General features: G+C 48.6%; 2 protein-coding genes across 3 annotated transcripts in view; one reads left to right on the forward strand and one right to left on the reverse strand.

The window, feature by feature from the left end:
- Positions 1-1,139: 1,139 nt before the first annotated feature.
- Positions 1,140-4,484, reverse strand: LOC122368994. 2 transcript variants are annotated; one of them, XM_043343347.1, is made up of 5 exons: positions 4,275-4,484; positions 3,540-3,620; positions 2,803-2,984; positions 2,221-2,329; positions 1,140-2,181 (listed from the first exon to the last, which is right to left on the reverse strand). In XM_043343347.1, the coding sequence occupies exons 1-5, from the start codon at positions 4,350-4,352 to the stop codon at positions 2,176-2,178; spliced, it is 456 nt and encodes a 151-aa protein (XP_043199282.1). In that variant the 5' UTR covers positions 4,353-4,484; the 3' UTR covers positions 1,140-2,175. The 2 variants fall into 2 exon arrangements, with proteins under 2 accessions (XP_043199282.1, XP_043199281.1); XM_043343346.1 differs by having other exon boundaries at positions 1,140-2,329.
- Positions 4,485-8,183: 3,699 nt separating this feature from the next.
- LOC122368989 (3-phosphoinositide-dependent protein kinase 1-like) overlaps positions 8,184-17,950 on the forward strand; it is a 45,400-nt gene continuing 35,633 nt past the window's right edge. Inside the window, exons 1-2 of the mRNA XM_043343340.1 lie at positions 8,184-8,462; positions 11,911-11,977. The gene's annotated coding sequence lies outside the window, so the exon portion shown is untranslated. The remainder of the gene's footprint in view (positions 8,463-11,910; positions 11,978-17,950) is intronic.

The following is a 17,950-nucleotide window of genomic DNA, read 5'->3' on the forward strand; positions in this document are numbered from 1 at the left end:
TATCTGCAATTTGCCCGTTTTTACCCCCCTCTACCCCCCTATTGACATTTTTTAATTTTTATTTTTTTAGAAATGTAGATCACGTTGAGCGAAATCGAATGCCCTTTGAATTTTGAAAATCGGCCCGTTAGATCTCGAGATATCGGGGGGGGGGGGTCGTAAACAGCCCCCCTGCCACTAATAGGGGTAGCCAGGAGCCTGCCACTAATAGGGTTAACCCTCGCTGGCCCGGGGGATGCCCCGTCGAATACCTGTATAATGTATATGATAGCTCCCGAGCGGCGAGCGCTTAGGGATAGCCGATAGAGCACGAAACTTTCAGTATCTTTCCCTCCATCATCCTGGTGGCATTTTCCGAAGTAAACAGTTTTTAGTTTTTACCTATGCTGCTAAAGCGGCTAGTGCTGTGTGTGTATATCACATGATGCCTGCGACATATATACCTAATGCATACCTACATATACAAAAACATATCTATACATGCATTTGTAAAAAAAAAAACACACACACGTGAACAGGCGATGTATCATTGACAGCAGTGGATAACTAGTCCGTACAGTCTTGGGCAGTGTCGGACACTGTATGTAGTCACTTGGAATCGGAATACCAAAAAGTTGGTATCCGATTAGCATCTCTACTGCACATGCAAACTCAGATTCACCCGTATATGTAGGGGCAGCAGTGCACACTGCACGTATATACTCAGTACTCACCCGTCCAGTCAGGGGCAGCAGCGGAGTGACCGCCTTGTCTTCACCCATCCCGCTCGCGCTGGTAAATACTGCGCCCGACCGACCAGTCGCTCAGGACTGGTCCTGCCCCAACACCGGACGTGCGACCGACCAGCCGCTCAGAACTGGTCCTGCCCCGCTACACCGGACGGCCGCAGCCCACCGATTCACCGTTACCCTACACCGCCTCGGGACGGTAATTATATAGGACACGGGGCCGACGCCACGGTCACATGGTCCACGGACGTCTGTTCGGAAATGACCACACGGTAGAAAACACACGGATCACGGATCACCGATCGGTGTGGTTTGGGACAATGGCCTCCTTGGGGGCATTGTGATCGCTCAGGCATCGATAATCTGTCACATGTGTCACTCCCATATGTATATTCACGACAAAAGAGTATGAATGCGGGGACATTTTATTGAACGGTAACAAGGCCAGTTACAATTGGGCATCAGCCTGGACCAAAGGTAGAAACATAACAAATAAAATATGACTTAAATGATAAAATATGAGACACGGCATCAGCCATAAAAAGTACCGGCTAAATGCCCGATAAATCCACGTCTACATACACAAAGATCATCTACCATTTGTAGAACAAATAGCTGCATTTCTTAAAGAAGGCCTAGCTATCTCGCTGTAAACACGCATATCATATAAAGCTGTTAGACGCATATCAGTAAATCTGAGCGACGTACATAGATAGGCATAACGTCCCGCAAGGAAATTGCACGAGACGGCATTTCGTGCGATAAGCTCGGTCCAAGCATGTAGGTACGGTCACACGTATAATGCTTACGACAGGACGTGTTATGTGCCATTGTGCGTTGTGTATGATCCCACATATGTGAAAGCCTTCAATCTTAGGTGTTTTTTTTTTATTTGAAAGCCCACATTTGAAAGCCTTCAATGAATTAATTATATGAGTGCGATTTATCATCTCCACTCGGCCAATGTAAGAAGTGCTATAGTAGATTCTCGTATCAAATGTGAAACAAAATTAGACAGAAACAGCTACTCGTTATAGCAGTTAGCTATTGATAGCACTAACGGATGCACCGTGTAGCGCAGATGGCTATACCAGGTAGTGCAGCACTTAGGTAGCATCACCGGCTACACTAGGTAGCAGTACTGGTAGCTCAAACGGCTACACCAGGTGGCAGTTAGCATTAAGGTAACACAAACTTCTATCAACACCAGGTGGCAGTTAGCAGCACTAAGGTGTCACAAACGTCTATCTACACCAGGTAGCAGCACTGGTAACACCGGCAGCTACACCAGGTAGCAGTAGGTACTATATAGTAGCATCAACACTAACAGCTGTCACGTAGCTGTAAGCACTTGGTGAAAAACTTTTACCTACACCAGGCAGCAGTTAGCACTAGGTAGCACTGACGGCTACACCAGGTAGCAGTTAGCACTAGGTAGCACCGACGGCTACACCAGGTAGCAGTTAGCACTAGGTAGCACCGACGGCTACACCAGGTAGCAGCACCTGATGCCGGTCCACTTTGGTGTATGGTCGTCTCGAAAGTTGATGCCCACCATGGCGCCCATACGAGGAGTCCCATCGGGGCACTGGACGGGCCACCTGTAACCAGATAGGGTCGTTGCAAACTCCCTAGACAACCAGTTAGTTTGTAGTGACCCTAGGGTCGTTGCAAACTCCCTGGACAGTCATTTAGTTTGCAACGACCCTAGGGTCGTTGCAAACTAACGGATTTCTCATACTCTTGTAAGATTTAGTTTTATCCACCGATAAGATATCCACCGGCGGATCATTTTTTCCAGTGTAACTCTGGGGACAGGGCGTTTTCCCAGGGAGCCCAAGCATGGAGTATTTGATATTTCTCCTGGGAACAGTGGCGGCGGAACACCTTCAATTAAGGGGGGGGGGCGGGCACTGCCGACTTTGGGTCCTGATCTTACCAATTACCATGCAACACTCATAGGGCTAATGTTAAAATGCCAAAATTAAAGGGGGGCACGGTGCCCCGGTGCCCCCAGCTCGTTCCGCCGCCTATGCCTGGGAAGGAGATTTCCATCCGCTCTCTGCGCACTTACGTGAGCTGAGGGTCCAGCTCGCCGCTCTGCATCTCCTCCGTGATGGTCAAGTCAGTGCAGTTGTCAGATACAGTGGCACCGCTGACGTCGCTACACGTCATTCGGATGACGTCTTGTGTGTAGTAGGTCGACGAGCCGAGCCCCGTGATCACTTGGTTGGCGCCGCAGTTTTGGAACACATCCTGAGAAATGGGGGATGACGGGCGAGGTGCAAACACAGTGACACTTTTGTTTGTAAAATGTCTGCTGGCAAATAAATCCCCAAAAGCGCCGAAGACGCAATGCGGGAAGCTTCTGAAAAGCTGTTTTGATTTAACTTGGAATTTATGGTTAGATGAGAATGACATTATTATTCTTACTATAATAGTTAAAGCATGAATGCACTTGGCAGATCCAACGGGCGGCATCGGGCAAATGCCCCTCTCACAGCGCCCGAAATCGATGAAAATTTGCCATTTTTTTGTTTTGTTTAAAAATGAACGAATACTAAACAAGTTTCAAAGCGAGTGTATTAAGGAAAGAAAATCCGATAAGTTTTTTTCTTGGAATTTGAAGAATCTTTCGGGGGCATACTCCTCGCAGCGTCCGAGGCCGCTTTTCTGGATCGCATGAATATGCAAAAATGAGACGATCTATTATTCGGAACATATAACTTAATGTCACTCGCCAGTCGCCACCTCCTTCATACGCCCTCAGCAGTGTAAAAAAGGTTGCTGACGGTATTTCTTTACTCTTACCGTCTGCGCTGTAATGGTGACAACATGGTCCGGTCCAACCATAATGTTGGCGAAGGACGCGCACTTTATGGTGTCGAGATCCTGCCGAAACCCAATCAAGGTTATTGGCGGTAGCCACATACCTACGCTATTTCGTCCGCCGGCCTTTATAGTTTATACAATATACATAGTCGGACTCGGATTATTATAATACTTGTCGGATTTTTAAGCTTGTCGGATCGCTTTCCGTGCACAGCTAAATATGTACGGCGCGATACGAACAGTAGGAATGATCCTGGGAATGAACAAAAGATCAAAAATCAAAATAAAGAGAAGATGATATATTCCGCTGGCCAGTCTTGAAGACATTGCAGCTTCACATGACCCATGTGCTTTTCATTAAAGCGCTTTAAGGCGTCAAGACAGGCTTAAAAATCGACCATAACCGTAATGACAACTAGCATTAGCCGTAACGTAAGCCGCAATGACGACAGACATTGTAACAGGAGCGACAGGGGACCATCCCATGGAGCCTTCATGACGAGTACCATTATGTGCCATTGCTAATTCGTAGGCAGTTATATCTATTCATAGATGCATGTTCTTATCGTTATTCAACGCTTCGCTCTCTCGCTTGGATCGCCGATTCAGGAGCATTCGATCTCAGAAACAACACTTCGGAATTCGGATGCCAGAAACGAATATTAGTGAAATAACGTTCGGGTGCAATCATATGCAGAAGTCGTTATTTCTTACCACAAAGCCCTCGTTATCCTGAATGCCGACCATCATGTTGTTGTAGTGGTCTGAGTTGCGATGGTTGCAGTCCACCATGGAGAATTCTCCAGAGAAGTCGCTGTCGGTATCCACAATCAATCCGCTGCTGAATGTCGGCAGTACTATCGCAGAAAATAGATAAATAGTCAAATAGCATACCGTCTATCGATACAACTATGCAATGCAATTAGTGTACAGTGGATCTAGTAAGGATCTCCAGACGAAAGTAGATGGCGTTGAGCATGAGTCGAGTCCATGTGAGATTCAAGGAGAGGTCACTACCGAGCTGGGCCCGATGGGGCGGGGGGGGGGGTGGCGAGGTCACGGTGCGGGTGACCTGTCAAACAGCCCCGGCGCGGTGGGGCACTGCCGCAGGCAAATGGCGCACTCCAGTGTTGTTCCATATCGCGGTGGTGGGCCGAGCGGCCGGTTAGCTTCGCAGTTGGCTGCTTGGAAGGAAAGGATAATGAGGCATGGGTTTGCTGTGGCCGGCTCATCTACTGTCAACTATGGTGAACCCAAAGTAGCAAATGTGACGTTGGTAATGCAGCTGGCAATGGAATGCTAGCGAATGCTCTGGGCGCCCAGCAGCTATAAGGATTAAGATTATTTATGTCTCCTGAAATTTTCATTGAATATAATTGAAGCAATAGAAAGATCGTATCGTTCGCCAGTTTTTTGACCGGCTGGCGTTTCATGCGTAGAGCGCCCTTCGGCAAATAATTATCACGCAGGTGATTTTTTTTTTTTGCTGGTAAGATGGGCTTTTAAGGTCAAATCAAGTCGCTAAGAGAAGATTAGGAAAAGTGGACGAATGCCACATTTTTGTGCATGAAGTCTGGAGTTTAAAAAAAGCTAAAAGTTATCATACGTGTAAGCTAAAAAACAATAAGATAAGTTAATAAAAATATTTAACCCGATATTAGCCTCTGTTTTGTCTGACTGCATGGTTGCGTGATGTAAGACACCGGTCCAACCGGGTTCAACCCGGCCCAACCAGGTTCGGCTTGCCTTTTTTTAACATAAATTTGGCCCGAACCTTTTGAAAGAAAGGAATCACAAGAACAAAGTCCCCGCTAAGCTGAGCTTGTTGCGTTGACCCTACTCTCTACCCTCCGATCAAGCAATTCCTGGTCTATGGCAGAATTTAGAGTCCAAATTTTAACGTGCGCACATAGCCGCGCACGACCGGTCCCCTCACTGACTTCGCCTGGCAGCGGCCTGCAACCAACCACAACCATACCCGTCAGGAGGCTCAAAAACGTCAAGCACACGTCACGTTTCGAACCCGGACTTTTGCAACCGGGACGTGCGCTCTCACCACATGGCACATGGAGTCCAACGCTCTACCGACCGAGCTACCGGGACGGACATTTACCTTGGGGTTTCGCCTCGTGACATTGACAGACGTCAGACACTTTGGCCGAACTTTAGCCGAAACACTGAGCAAGCTGCGCAGGGCGATAGGTGCTCGTAGCGTTGAGGCTGGGTAACCTGTGAGCTGAATGCGATGTCGTGAGTTCGAGCCCCACAGCCGGGTCTGGTTTTATCTAGACACGAACCAAAACCTTTCCGGCTTCTACTGCAACCTAGCTAAGCACGATGACATCTTTCCCCAATATCTTTCCCCAATATCCTTTCCAAATGTCAAAATTATCGCTATAAATGTTATGCTAAGATTCATTTTTTAAGAAAAATTTTTTGGTCATTTGTCTGGAGCCATTTCAACTTTTTTCTTTTCTTTTCTGCTTCTTTTCGACCCGATAAAACCCACCAAAACTGAACGTGCCAAATGAAAAATATCTAACTCAAATAACAGTTTAGAAAAGCCTCATCATGCATCATGAAAAGCATCATGCAACTATCGACTGAATAGTTGCATGCTATGAATACGTCCTAGATTTCAATTATCATTGTTCAACATTTTGGCTGGAACTGACGCTGCCTCTGGCTTGCCCGTTTGTTTGAGATGATGATTCCCTTCAGTCGCATTCTTGCCGGTTCCACATGAACAGGATACCACCATACCGGGGTGAACGCACCCGCAACCATCATCCCCTCCCCTCAGCCTCGGTGCAGTGGCGGGCGGCCCTGGGCGGCCCACTCCCGGCGCTACGCACGCCCCATGCGCCGTGATACCGCGTCACTCCCCCTCCCTCCTTCCCCCACAATGACCGGTGACCTCACTTCCCTCGGGATTTGGACTCGCCATACCCCGACCGTAGCGCCACGTGGTGGCTCTGGAGATCTTAAATAGACCCACTGTACGTATAATGTAGATGCCGACTTATACCTTGTTATGGTCCCTCGATTTGCACTGCCTCTGACTGCGCTGCCTGGGCGTCAGAGCTGTTGTCCCCGATATATCGACATACCATGGTCGAAAAGAATCCATGGTATTCCTTCATCCATGAACATACCGTCAGCCGATCTGAGAGGTCACTAAAGATCACATCAGGGACTAAGAAAAGTTACCGTCCTGATCAGACCGCCCAACACTATACAGGTACGTACATCTACGGATACCAGCGTCCTGTGCACTTTCTCTCTCTCTCTCTCTCTCTCTCTCTCTCTCTCTCTCTCTCTCTCTCTCTCTCTCTCTCTCTCTCTCTCTCTCTCTCTCTCTCTCTCTCTCTCTCTCTCTCTCTCTCCCTCCCTCCCTCTCCAGTCTCCACCTACCTCACTACATACCTGAGCAGGCCGAATTGACCAGGATGACGTGCCCCGTCTCGCCCTCCTCCCCCGCCGCAGTCTCCATGGGCGGACTTTCTGCACTCCTGATACACCTGCCCTGGGCAGTACCCACGTGAAGCACACATGTGCCTCCAGGTCGAAAGGTAAACCCACCACAGGGCAGCGTCCAGTTGAGTGAGCAGCGAAGGGCGCAGCCGACAGCCGAGGGGGCTGTCACCTCCACACTGCCCGCCAGGCTTTGGGTGCGGTTGGAGCGACCGAACTGGATCCAGCTGGCAGCAGAGGCCGCCACAGCCGTCAGGAGCGTCAAAAGGGCGGTGTGTAAGAACATGGTGCCGAGGAGGATCGGGGATAGTGGAGGGTGGACCGATGTGGACGATATGTGGACCGATGTGGATAATATATGGACAATTTGTGGACTGACGTATTGTAGATGATATCCTGATCAAGGTTTATCGAGATGGACTGCCTGGACCCGGGCAGATTGATCGGACTGTGTGGACCGTTTGGACCGAGGTGGATTGTACGTGGACCGCTGTGGATGGATAAGGACGAGATCGAGATAAACCGTTTGAGCCCAGGTGGACCGTGTGTGGACTGAGGTGGACCTAGGTGGACCGATCTAGACCGTCTTTGGACCGAGGAGATCTAATGTGGACTAGGATGGACCGTCCGGCCGTCACGGCGTCTGGTGGGGGAGTGAAGGGAGCCAGGTACTGGACTGCGCCCCGCCACCCGCGCCGCTGCACATCGAAACGACAAGGAATCGATCTTTTCGGTCAGCAGCTCGGTGAAGCGTATCCTTAAAGTAAGCCAAACAGGCGCAGTCAATGGCTCGACGAGTGCGAGCCTCCAGGTCCAGCCAATCCAAGTGATTCAATTAAATAGATCCTAATTCCTAAAATTGTACCTATCTACATCTCAAAATTTGCCTAATTGTCTTACCTGACCTTCTAGGCGATCATAGCCTAGGTCAGGTAAGGCAATTAGGCAAATTTTGAGATGTACAATTTTAGGATCACTCAATAGCAAATTAGCAATTGTCTTTTAGTTATCAAGGGAAGCATGAAAAGTGGAAAATTTGTGCGTCATTTATTTATTTTTTACTTTTACAGTAAAACCTTCGTTATCATTGACGTAATGCTACCATATCCATCACAAATGTGTCCATATACTTTTTGCAGAAGAGCATTAGTGAAAACCTTGAACAGGGTGGTGGTTTACTTTTCAATGCTCGCGAAGTCAAAAGAGAGAGAGAAGAAGCGTGTTTCAGGAGTTTACAAGTGATGTGCTGTTGGGTTGTTGCAAGCGATTATTGAATTTCCGTAATATTTTTCGTAGTCGTCTCATGTGCTTGATAAGAATTGACGTAGCTTTTTTGTCGTGAATTAAAGGGTATACAGAATCAGAATACCTACAGCTGTGTCTTGGTGTCCTGCCTTTTTCGCCACTGGAAGCACTCCATTCAATTAGGTAAGCCTGATTCTGTTATTTTTCAACTTCATATTTAAATGTGATATTAAGATATATCTTGTCATTGTAGCCTTTATTTAATGTCAGCTTTATCATGTAAACTTGAACTAGATGATATGCCAAACTTACAAACGACTCAAACTAACTAGCAAGAGCTCAGGGTGAGCCAAAGCAGTCAGAGTGTCGTGCAAAGACAGCAGATAGGTCCATAGGGCTGTTCGGCTGCGCAGCTAAAATGAAATATGCTGCAGCATGCATGCGCAGTGAGGACTGCGTCGCCCGTTAGTCCCGCCCACAGCACTGCGTCACCGCCTGTGTGACGTCACCTACTGAAGCATACTTTGTTTTCCTGCAGCACAAAATTTGGTGCTGCAGTAGGCGAAAGTGGCGCGGATTACCTAAAGTTTACCGTCCAATATTTCGTATTGTAAGCGGTTTGTATGCTGTTTTTTGGGTATCGTTATCACTCTTTTCGGTGGCACATTGCTATTAACCACATTTAAACGCAATTTGTTTAATTGCGATTTATGGTTAGGACCTTAGTCCTTAGGTCAGGTTGTGTTAAATCAAGTTATGTTTCAGTTTATTTCACTTTTTCTGGTTGAAAATAGCCATACAAATTATTGTCCCTACACATTTTTGGCCTGGAATCACCCAAAACCACACTCTGCAATTATTCATATTTGCTATAGCATTTTAATGCCAAAGTTAAATGCACCATTCATTTAAAGCTGGACATGGTACCTGTGTGCCACTTCAGCTGGCTGTCTGGGATACTGGACGGGTGTTTTCACCAGCCGCAGACCATCCCAGGCAGAAGTAGCCTTACAGGTATTATGAAGCACTGGAGCAGATGATGCACTTGATGCATCGTCAGAGTGAGTCAGAGTCAAGCCCATGCTGTAAAGCATGGCACAGTAGATGGCCCTTCACAAGCCAGGGGGATACACTTCAAGTTATACCATCTCTTGTGGTACAAGAGTTCACATTTTTACTGAATAATTTCATGGCCAGTTTCACCAATCGCAAAGTGGTAGGCTGCAGTTTCCATTTACCACGGACCATCCCCATCAGGAATCTCAGATATTGAGCGCCAGAGTGACTCAATTAGGGTTCTAACAACCAGGAATCCAACACGCTAGCAACTGAGCTATGGGACAGGCAACATGTACTTTGTTAAAATTATACATGTTTTTTGGGGGCGTTTTCCTCGGCCGGCTCCTACCCAGGAGATGGCAGTAACTGGGGAGTGCTCGCTCGGTCGTTGGGATTACCGCTGTGCCAGCCAGCGCCCCCGGCCGCAGGTACACGGGCCTGATCCGCCTTCAAACAGATCCTTCGGTCCGGTGACATGTCCCGTGGGCACGGCTTCGATTCATGTCCCGGAGCAGCCCTCTGACCTGCCGGGCCCGAGAAATCGGGATAGCCCCAGCGTGCGCACCAGTGCGGTGCCACCTGGGGTGCGTGACAGGAAGCGTGCGGTCAAGGCTGTCCCGCGTAGTGGGTGCCGAAAACGCTTCGCACCACTGCCGTGTATATAGTGTACTAACCCAGTATGAATGTGTGCTACTAACGACAAACGCCCGGGTCGGGCAACAAAAATATGTAAAAAAATTGAGACGGGTTACACAGCACATTGGGCGGACGCGTTTCGTCTAAATTACTTTTTCGGCACCCTCTCGGAAATAAAAACAGTACAAACGATTACCTTTCCCTAGCTGATCCTGACCAAGGCTACCTCATATCTAACTGGACTGGTAATGGCAGTGCCCCTTCCTCCTCCTCCAGCAGGGCAAAGAAACTTGGGAGTTCCATCAGGAGCAGTTTGATCCTTCCACTTGAGAAAAGAAGAATGTTTTGTTTTCTTTATCCGGCATTGATAGGTGCACTATTATGCACGATAGGCTCTTCGCTACTATATGATGGATAGGTGCATGGAACCTTAGACGACCAACTGATAAGGCTGAGAGACTCTTCAAAGTATGTGGCTCAATTAAGAATAACCTTCTTGGGTGATAATTGAAATATATAAATTAAATATTTATCTTTTATTTCCATTTCAGCAAAATCGAGCCAGCCATTGGTAACTTCAATTTTTACTGCTGAGCAGTGGCTCATTGAACAGTAGGGAATTGACCATCCACATGGCACTAAGTAAAGCTCAATTGTCGATTTTCTCCTAACCATCCCGTGAGAGGGGATGGGACCGGTGCGAAGACCCCCACCTCACCATTTGTCACTTCTTTGAAACATTTCTTACCGTGCAGTGGCTCTGTTAGAAATGTGGGAAAGCTGTTTCGTGCAAGGCAGTCTTTGGATGAACGGCTGCCTTCCGTTGGTTGATCCTTCTTCAAAGTTTTTCGGTGACGACTTTTCAGCCATTATCCGCTGATGCCCTTTTACGATGTGCAGTTGAGTATAATTCCCACTGTGTATATTGAGCGTTGCAGACGGTGTTGAACGGATGATAAGTCCAGTGCCTGCTCAAAACTGTCGGCTGTGTCGTTAGGCTTGTGAGCTTCCTTATTTCCTTCCTTTCCGTAGGTACCGAGCTGACGATGTTTCACTTGGGGCGATTTTTTATTTCCTACCGCTTGGGCAGATTTGGAACCTGTCGACTTTCCGGTCCAGCTATAATAAGGATTGTCTTACCCTTTGTTTTGGGTGGTTACCTGGGTAGCCAGACTGCAGGTCTTAAAAGTAGCTGACAACTCGCCAATGGCTGGAACCTAATGATGAATGCAGCGTCGTTTTTACAGGATTCTGCCAGAATCATTTACCATTACTGCGGTCTTTCAGGGATCGTTTTTGTAGGCTGTGCCAGGGAATTGCTTTTAGTAAGCAGTTGTCCGTTGTACGGGCTTCTGTGGTGGACTTTGATTGTGGTAGCCAGTTCAAATCCGGTATTTAACTGACTTCGGGTGGCTTTGACCCATTTGAACAAGCGATTTTGGCTGAACCCCAATGGTCTCGAACACCAGAAAACGTGATATAAAGGTGTTTAATGCCAGTGCAAAGTCTATCGAGTTTTTTTTATTCGGATGTTTTATTGAAAACTATAAACAAAATATCTCATCTTTCCTTGCAATAATGAGCTTTCGCATGAGCTGGTGGAACCGTGATGCCGGATCTGTTTTTATAATGTCAGTTAAACTTGTTTCAAATGAAGTTCATCGTTTAACCAGAAGTGACAAGGTCATGGCTCAGTCGTTTGTTTCTTTTGTTCAGGCGGATTCTTTTTGGACCGATGAATTAGTTTCTCACTTTAGTTTGTATGTACTATAGTATGTTCTAATAAAAACCTGTCATTGCCGGCAGCGATATTTGTTATTTAACTTACGTTTTATGACGCCTGCTTAGCTTTTTTATACCAGCAGCCTACCTATGTCTTTACTCTATTTCATTTAGGTACTATATGATAAATGTACTTTTTTTGTTGTCTTTCCAGGAGAGACTGATTGCTGAACGTCTGAACCTGGGGAACTGAAAACGGCCGAAAATTCGCCCTCATTGAGGTAAGTCCCTGGACCTTTCCTTTTTTTGAGAGTTGATTCTGGGTGCGAGTGTTGGAGCATAGATAATTTATACCTATTACCTACCCAATAAGCAGATTTAATTACATGGAATAACCCTAGCTCTCACACTCTTCACCCAAAAATTCAAGGCTTGAGTAGTAAAATACAAGTAAATATTATGAGACGGACACAACACATTCGGGTGGACGCGTTTCGTCGAGAGACTTCTTCAACACCCCTTCAGAAATGGAAGCAATACAAGCACAAAATTTATTGTGTGTGCTTGTATTGCTTCCATATCTGAAGGGGTGTTGAAGAAGTCTCTCGACGAAATGCGTCCACCCGAATATGTTGTGTCCGTCTCATAAAATTCAGGATTTGTTGTCTGCATAATTGAACATAAACAAACTGTTCGCGACACTGTAAAGATGGGGTGGATAAGACGCCCCTCTAGCTGTTTCACTCCCGATTGAGCTAGAGCTTTCAAAAAAAGAAGAAAACAAGCGCGTGCTCCCTCGCGGGACACCCGACTGGTATCCAATTTTAAGGTCTCAGGGTCAACCGGTGACTTTTGAGCCCTGAGATTAGTTCAGGTGTCACAATTTAGGGGTTTGATTTTGACGAATAAAATCTTCACAAATGGCGGCAAAGCCGCGATTTTGGCACCCTCATATTCGGGCGCGTCGAATGATTTTCTTTTGTTTGGGTCAGGTCGCCTTACAGTGTTGCCTTCATTTCAAGGTCAGGTCATAGCCACTCAGGTCACAAAGTTTGTCGGAGGTCATTCTGCATGTCTTTCGACTCGGCAGGTCTTTCTAAGTTTTTTTTTTGTTTTGTTTGTTTAGTCGGGAAGCGGGCTGGGACCTTCGGTGACGTCATGGCTCATGCGTTCATTGATCCTACATGTGTTACACATAGGCGGCGGAATGGGGAAGGCACCGGGGCACCGTGCCCCCTTTGATTTTGGCATTTTAACATTAGCCCTATGGGCGTTGCATGGAAAGAATGGGACCAAAAGTCGACAGTGCCCCCCCCCCCTTAATTGAGAATGTTCCGACGCTACTGGTGTTACACCACGTTATCACAGGCATGCGCTGTTTACGGGGAACTTTTCTGCAGCTCGATCACAGGGGCTTGGAATTCAAATATCGTGTTCGGTTTTTTAGACCCACTTAGGGAATTAAATCTTTTTTTTTTCTTCAAAGACTCCCCTTCATGTCCGGATCTCCCTCAATTCAGATAGACGGTGCCGGTGGGATCCGACGTGGGATCCACTCACGGTGAATTGAAATGCACACGCAGGAATTAACGAACGCATATCGAGAAGTCTGAACTTTGTCCGATCTTCTCTTCGGCTCGTCGGTGTCCCGACTGTGACGCCTGCTGCCACCTTCACTGAAGCCGCCTGGAACTCAGCAATCACTGGTGTGTCCAGCGCACGATAGATGTCTCTGGGAGTCGTCCCGGTTCCCGAAAACCGACATGTGGGGTTACCGACATGTGGGGACATGTGGGGTTATGTGGGTAATGGTTCTAATGGTTCCTATATTTGATTTACCGGTGATAGTATCGTGTCGTGACTTCATACCCTGTCCTTTGATCACTGTTAACTTGTGACGAGTAACTTGTTAACTTGTCCGGATCTGGTTACGTGACTGCTGCACTGCTGTCATTGGTGACGTCATCATTGCTGCACTGACGTCCTTTGCGTCTATTGACGTGCACAGTTCGAGATTGACGTGTTGCCTACGCCGAATGTGGCCGGAAACCGATTTCCACAAACGAAATGTGCACCTTTTCAACTGACAAGCGCTTGCCCGACCGATTTGCCGTTTTTACGAAGCGTGAATTAATGCACTGGATCTTTTCTCCCCTGGCCCTGACCTAGCTGGAAACGGTGTTGTTAGTTAAGGTCTGGCTAGAAAAAGTGTGGCTAGAAAAGTCTGGTTAGATAATGTCTGGTTAGGGTAGCTAAGGTCAGGTAAGGTCATGTTTGGTTGGGTAGTCTGGTTAGGTAAGATTGACGAAGTGTATAGGGAGATGTTTGCAGGTTAGATAATCACTACAGTCCTCAATAAAGAGATATTTTTTTTTTAATGTGACGTAGCGGCATAACACGCTTATTGCTACCAAATGCGTCGTCTGCAGCGACGTTTAGCAGCGCACGGAGAAATGCGCATGTCCTGCCGCTAACGATACCGTTATCGCTGAAGCTGTTCCGCAGCGAACAGAAACCGTACACGCTACACCGAGATAGTGCTAACTGCGCTCTGGCGTGTCCGCTCTAGCGTGGCCGCTCTGTCGTTATTCGGACGTATTTTAGGGGTTTGCATGTGTCATCAGGATGTGTTTCTGTGACTCGTAATCTACCAGTGGTTGTGAAAAGATCAGGAAAGGGTTTTAGAGAGGTGAATGGTTTGAATTTTGTTCATCATTCATATTAAATCCGACCAATACAACGGCCGAAACGGTAAGTGCTTTGATATGTTTGAGGGACAGTGGTGTCTTGGATCATGATGGAATGGAAACGCGAATCAACAGTTTCGGGGTTCACCTTTCGGGACGTTGAAAAAATGGACGATATCCCCTTCAGTTTTAAATCGAATATCCCATGGGACCATGATCCAGCCAAGTCTGCGACTCTGGGCGTTGTTGTCGCTCATCTAACTACCCATCGAGACAGACTGCACTTCCTCCTGTCTTCCATCGAAGGGACAGGAGTCTGGGACGCGTGGCGAGGCGGACCTGTTTGCATGGGGCTCACTCGCTCAACACAGACGTGTTTGCGAGCGTTTGCTGCACCCTGCCCTGTATCGCCCCAGTGCGTGCCAGTCGCAGATAGAGGGGAAGAGCACCCTTGCCGAACCTGTGAGTGAGTCCTGGTGTTGACAGGAAGGACTGCTCGTCTGGCGAAGCGCACACACACTGGTCCGGAGCGACGTGTTGTTGTGATCTTTGACGAAAACACCAGAGCTCTGTGAGGGAAAACACCAGACATGAGTCGTCTGAGGTCAGGCAGCAGGGCTCGAGCAGACAGCAACACTGACCAAGGCCATCTATAGAAGGTACAGTCACTCCCCCGCCGACCAATCAGAGACAGATCCTGAGTGACGTCACCCCTGATGCTCGCATGGGGTGCTCCATTCCTTTACAACGTAAAAATGACTAACTTCATTTGAAGATTATTGGTGACACTCTACACATATGGCTCAACCGTTGATGTCATTGGAAAGTGCAACTAATTTTCTAGCGATAAAAAAGAGCAGCAATATGCTAAGAAATGGCCGGTTTTGAAGATATAGACGATTTAAAAATCCTCTGCAGTTGCAGGAAAGCAACGTAAAAACGCATCGAGCTTATATTTTTACTATGAATAAATCATTTTTTATTAAGTTTTTAGATATGGTATCGATTTAATCAACAACTTTATTACAATATTTTTATTACTTGTAACTTTATTTCAAAATAATATTTTCAAAAATGGCAACTGTTGACAAGTAGCTTTGAAGCGATTGTGGCGCACCGCGCCATTATTGTCCTGAGGCCCCCTTATGATGTCATCAAAAGTGGAGTGACATGGGCCTGACACTGACTGCTGACCGCCCGAAGCCGGTGAACAGGCGATGGCCAGAGACATATACCGTAGCCTGAGAGCCGTGTCTCGCGGCTCGCGCGTCGTGTCTCATGGCTCAAGCTGTGTCTCCCATTCCTAATTCGTATGCCATTTCTCGTGGCTCGTGCGCCATGTCTCGAAGCCCGAGTGCCATGTCTCGTGGCACGTGCGCCGTGTGCCATGGCTCGTGCACCGTATCTCGTGGTTCGTGCGCCGTTTCTCGTAGCTCGTGCGCCACGTCTCCCCTTGCGCCGACGCTGGGGTGGACGGTACGCGGATCTGCCGATGGTTTGTTGGTTTAGCTCCATTCACGCTAAATGATGATGTCAGTGTGGAATGTGGGAGATTCATTTGTGGCAGTCTGGTCGTCAGCTGGTGGAATGGCGGCGAGTCGCGGGCGCCAGGGTGTGGATCGACGACAGTGCGCGCCTTTGACGCCTATTTCTTATTTGTCAGAGCCTGACGATATTTCTAAGCACGATAAATAAGCCGTCAATGAGGCGCCCCAACCGTCGGTATTTTTCAGGCTTACCCGGGACTTTATATTGTCACTACATCTGACATTTGCACCATGACCGCTCGTGAGTTCATGGACTATTCGATGCTCACTGGCCGGTGATCCCTGCACCAAAAATACCTAAATACACAATTTTTTGAGGGATCTAATTTTACTGTTTGCAGCTGGCACCATCAGATCCGAACCGATATACCTATTCCCACCAATTCCTCGCAAACAGCTGTTTGACAGATTCCGCGTCTTGTGCGCGCCGCGTCGCTTTTCGCCCGCCCACCACGCTCTTGTGCGTAGACGGTGCGTGTCAATCTGACGTGCGTGTCACGCGCTCGATCAATGGCCCACTGCGCGTGACCCACTGCCCTCAGGGGGTCCCCCTCCCCGTTTCCGGTCCGGCATTCCCCATCGACCGCGGTGCTTCCGGCGCGGGTGTGACGTCACCACCGGCAGTTGCCGGATGACGTCACTGGCGGGTATGACGTGTCGATGCGCAGCTGCGTAATGGCGCTGCTCTGCACGGTCGGGCTCGCCGCCGGACAGTGTCGGGCTGGCCGGGCGGAGGGAGGGCACGTTGCCGCTGGCCGCTGCACGCCGGTCGCGTGGCTGGCACGGACCGCGCCGGCCGAGGTCAAGGTCGGTTGCGAGCTGCTGTGACGCTGCCAAGACGAACGTCGACGAACGGTGTGTAGCTGCGTCGGATTGAGCTGAACTCAGTGAGGTGTGGCTGGGTACAAGATACCTATAAGAAACGCTGGGTATACGGTGGCGAATCTCTGAAGGAACTGACCTGGGTCACGATAAACTAGTCAGGCCAGGTCACGGGGGCGGCACGGTTCAGTGATCTCTGGCACAGAGGTGTGTTGCAGAACCACTCCCATCGTTGTTTGGTGCTCTCGTCGGCTGTGCGCGGCAGAAGGAGCTGTAGTGGTGGACTCGTGAAACCGAACGATACGGGCTCCGTTCGGGTCTGGTAACCGAGGTTCCATAACCCGGCACCGCCCGTGACCGGGGGTTCTAAACCGGACCTCCCAGTGTTGACTGCGAGCCAGGAACCTCATAAGAACCCCAGAGGAACCTTCAGCATCGGCTAAGGAGTGTGTTCCCAGTGCACGTTCTGTGCAGGTCTGACCTGACCTGAACTGACCTGACCTGAACTGACCTGAGCTGAGCGGGTCTCACCGCGATGGAGTTTATGCGTCGATGGTCTAGCAGCTCCCGTCGGAGATGCGCCTCAGAGTCGGAGTCGGACTCTCAAACTCGCACCAAGGCGGCATGTCGCGCCGCTCAGTCGCGTATGTATCGGGTCAGGGGAATCAGGGGGATGTGTGCGTCTGTGTGCGTGTGTATGTGTGTGTGTGGGGGGGGGGAGGGTGTCAGCGTGTGAGAGAGTTGGAGAAGGGTGCGTTCAGTATGAGCCATGGCAGTGTGACTGTATTTTAGCAGAGTCATGGGCATAAAATGACCCTTCTGCGTCCCAGATGCCCCGTCGGGGACGCAAAATAAACCCTACATGGGTATTGCACGCGCCGAAGAGTTATAGGGGTTGACACTTAGTACATACATAAGAGATTCACTGGCGCAAATACTTGAGTATACCGTTTGCTGATGGTAGTCACGGAACTGTATTGCCGGTGTTTTAGACAGACAGACTGAACACAGACAGACCGTGTTTCTGAAGTCACAACCGAGGTCATAGAGTCAAGGCCAGACGGTAGTCTTTATGACTTGGTTCCCGTGGCCCGAGGCCTTTGGTTCGCGCGCCGTGTCGGTGCGGTAGCTACCGGCACGGGTTCCGGTCACGTAAGGCCCCCCCCCCCCCCAGTCATTTGGCATCAGTCATAGGAGT

This window comes from Amphibalanus amphitrite, unplaced genomic scaffold (assembly GCF_019059575.1).
Source record: "Amphibalanus amphitrite isolate SeventyFive unplaced genomic scaffold, NRLGWU_Aamphi_draft 000996F_arrow, whole genome shotgun sequence".
Classification (NCBI taxonomy): Eukaryota; Metazoa; Arthropoda; class Thecostraca; order Balanomorpha; family Balanidae; genus Amphibalanus; species Amphibalanus amphitrite.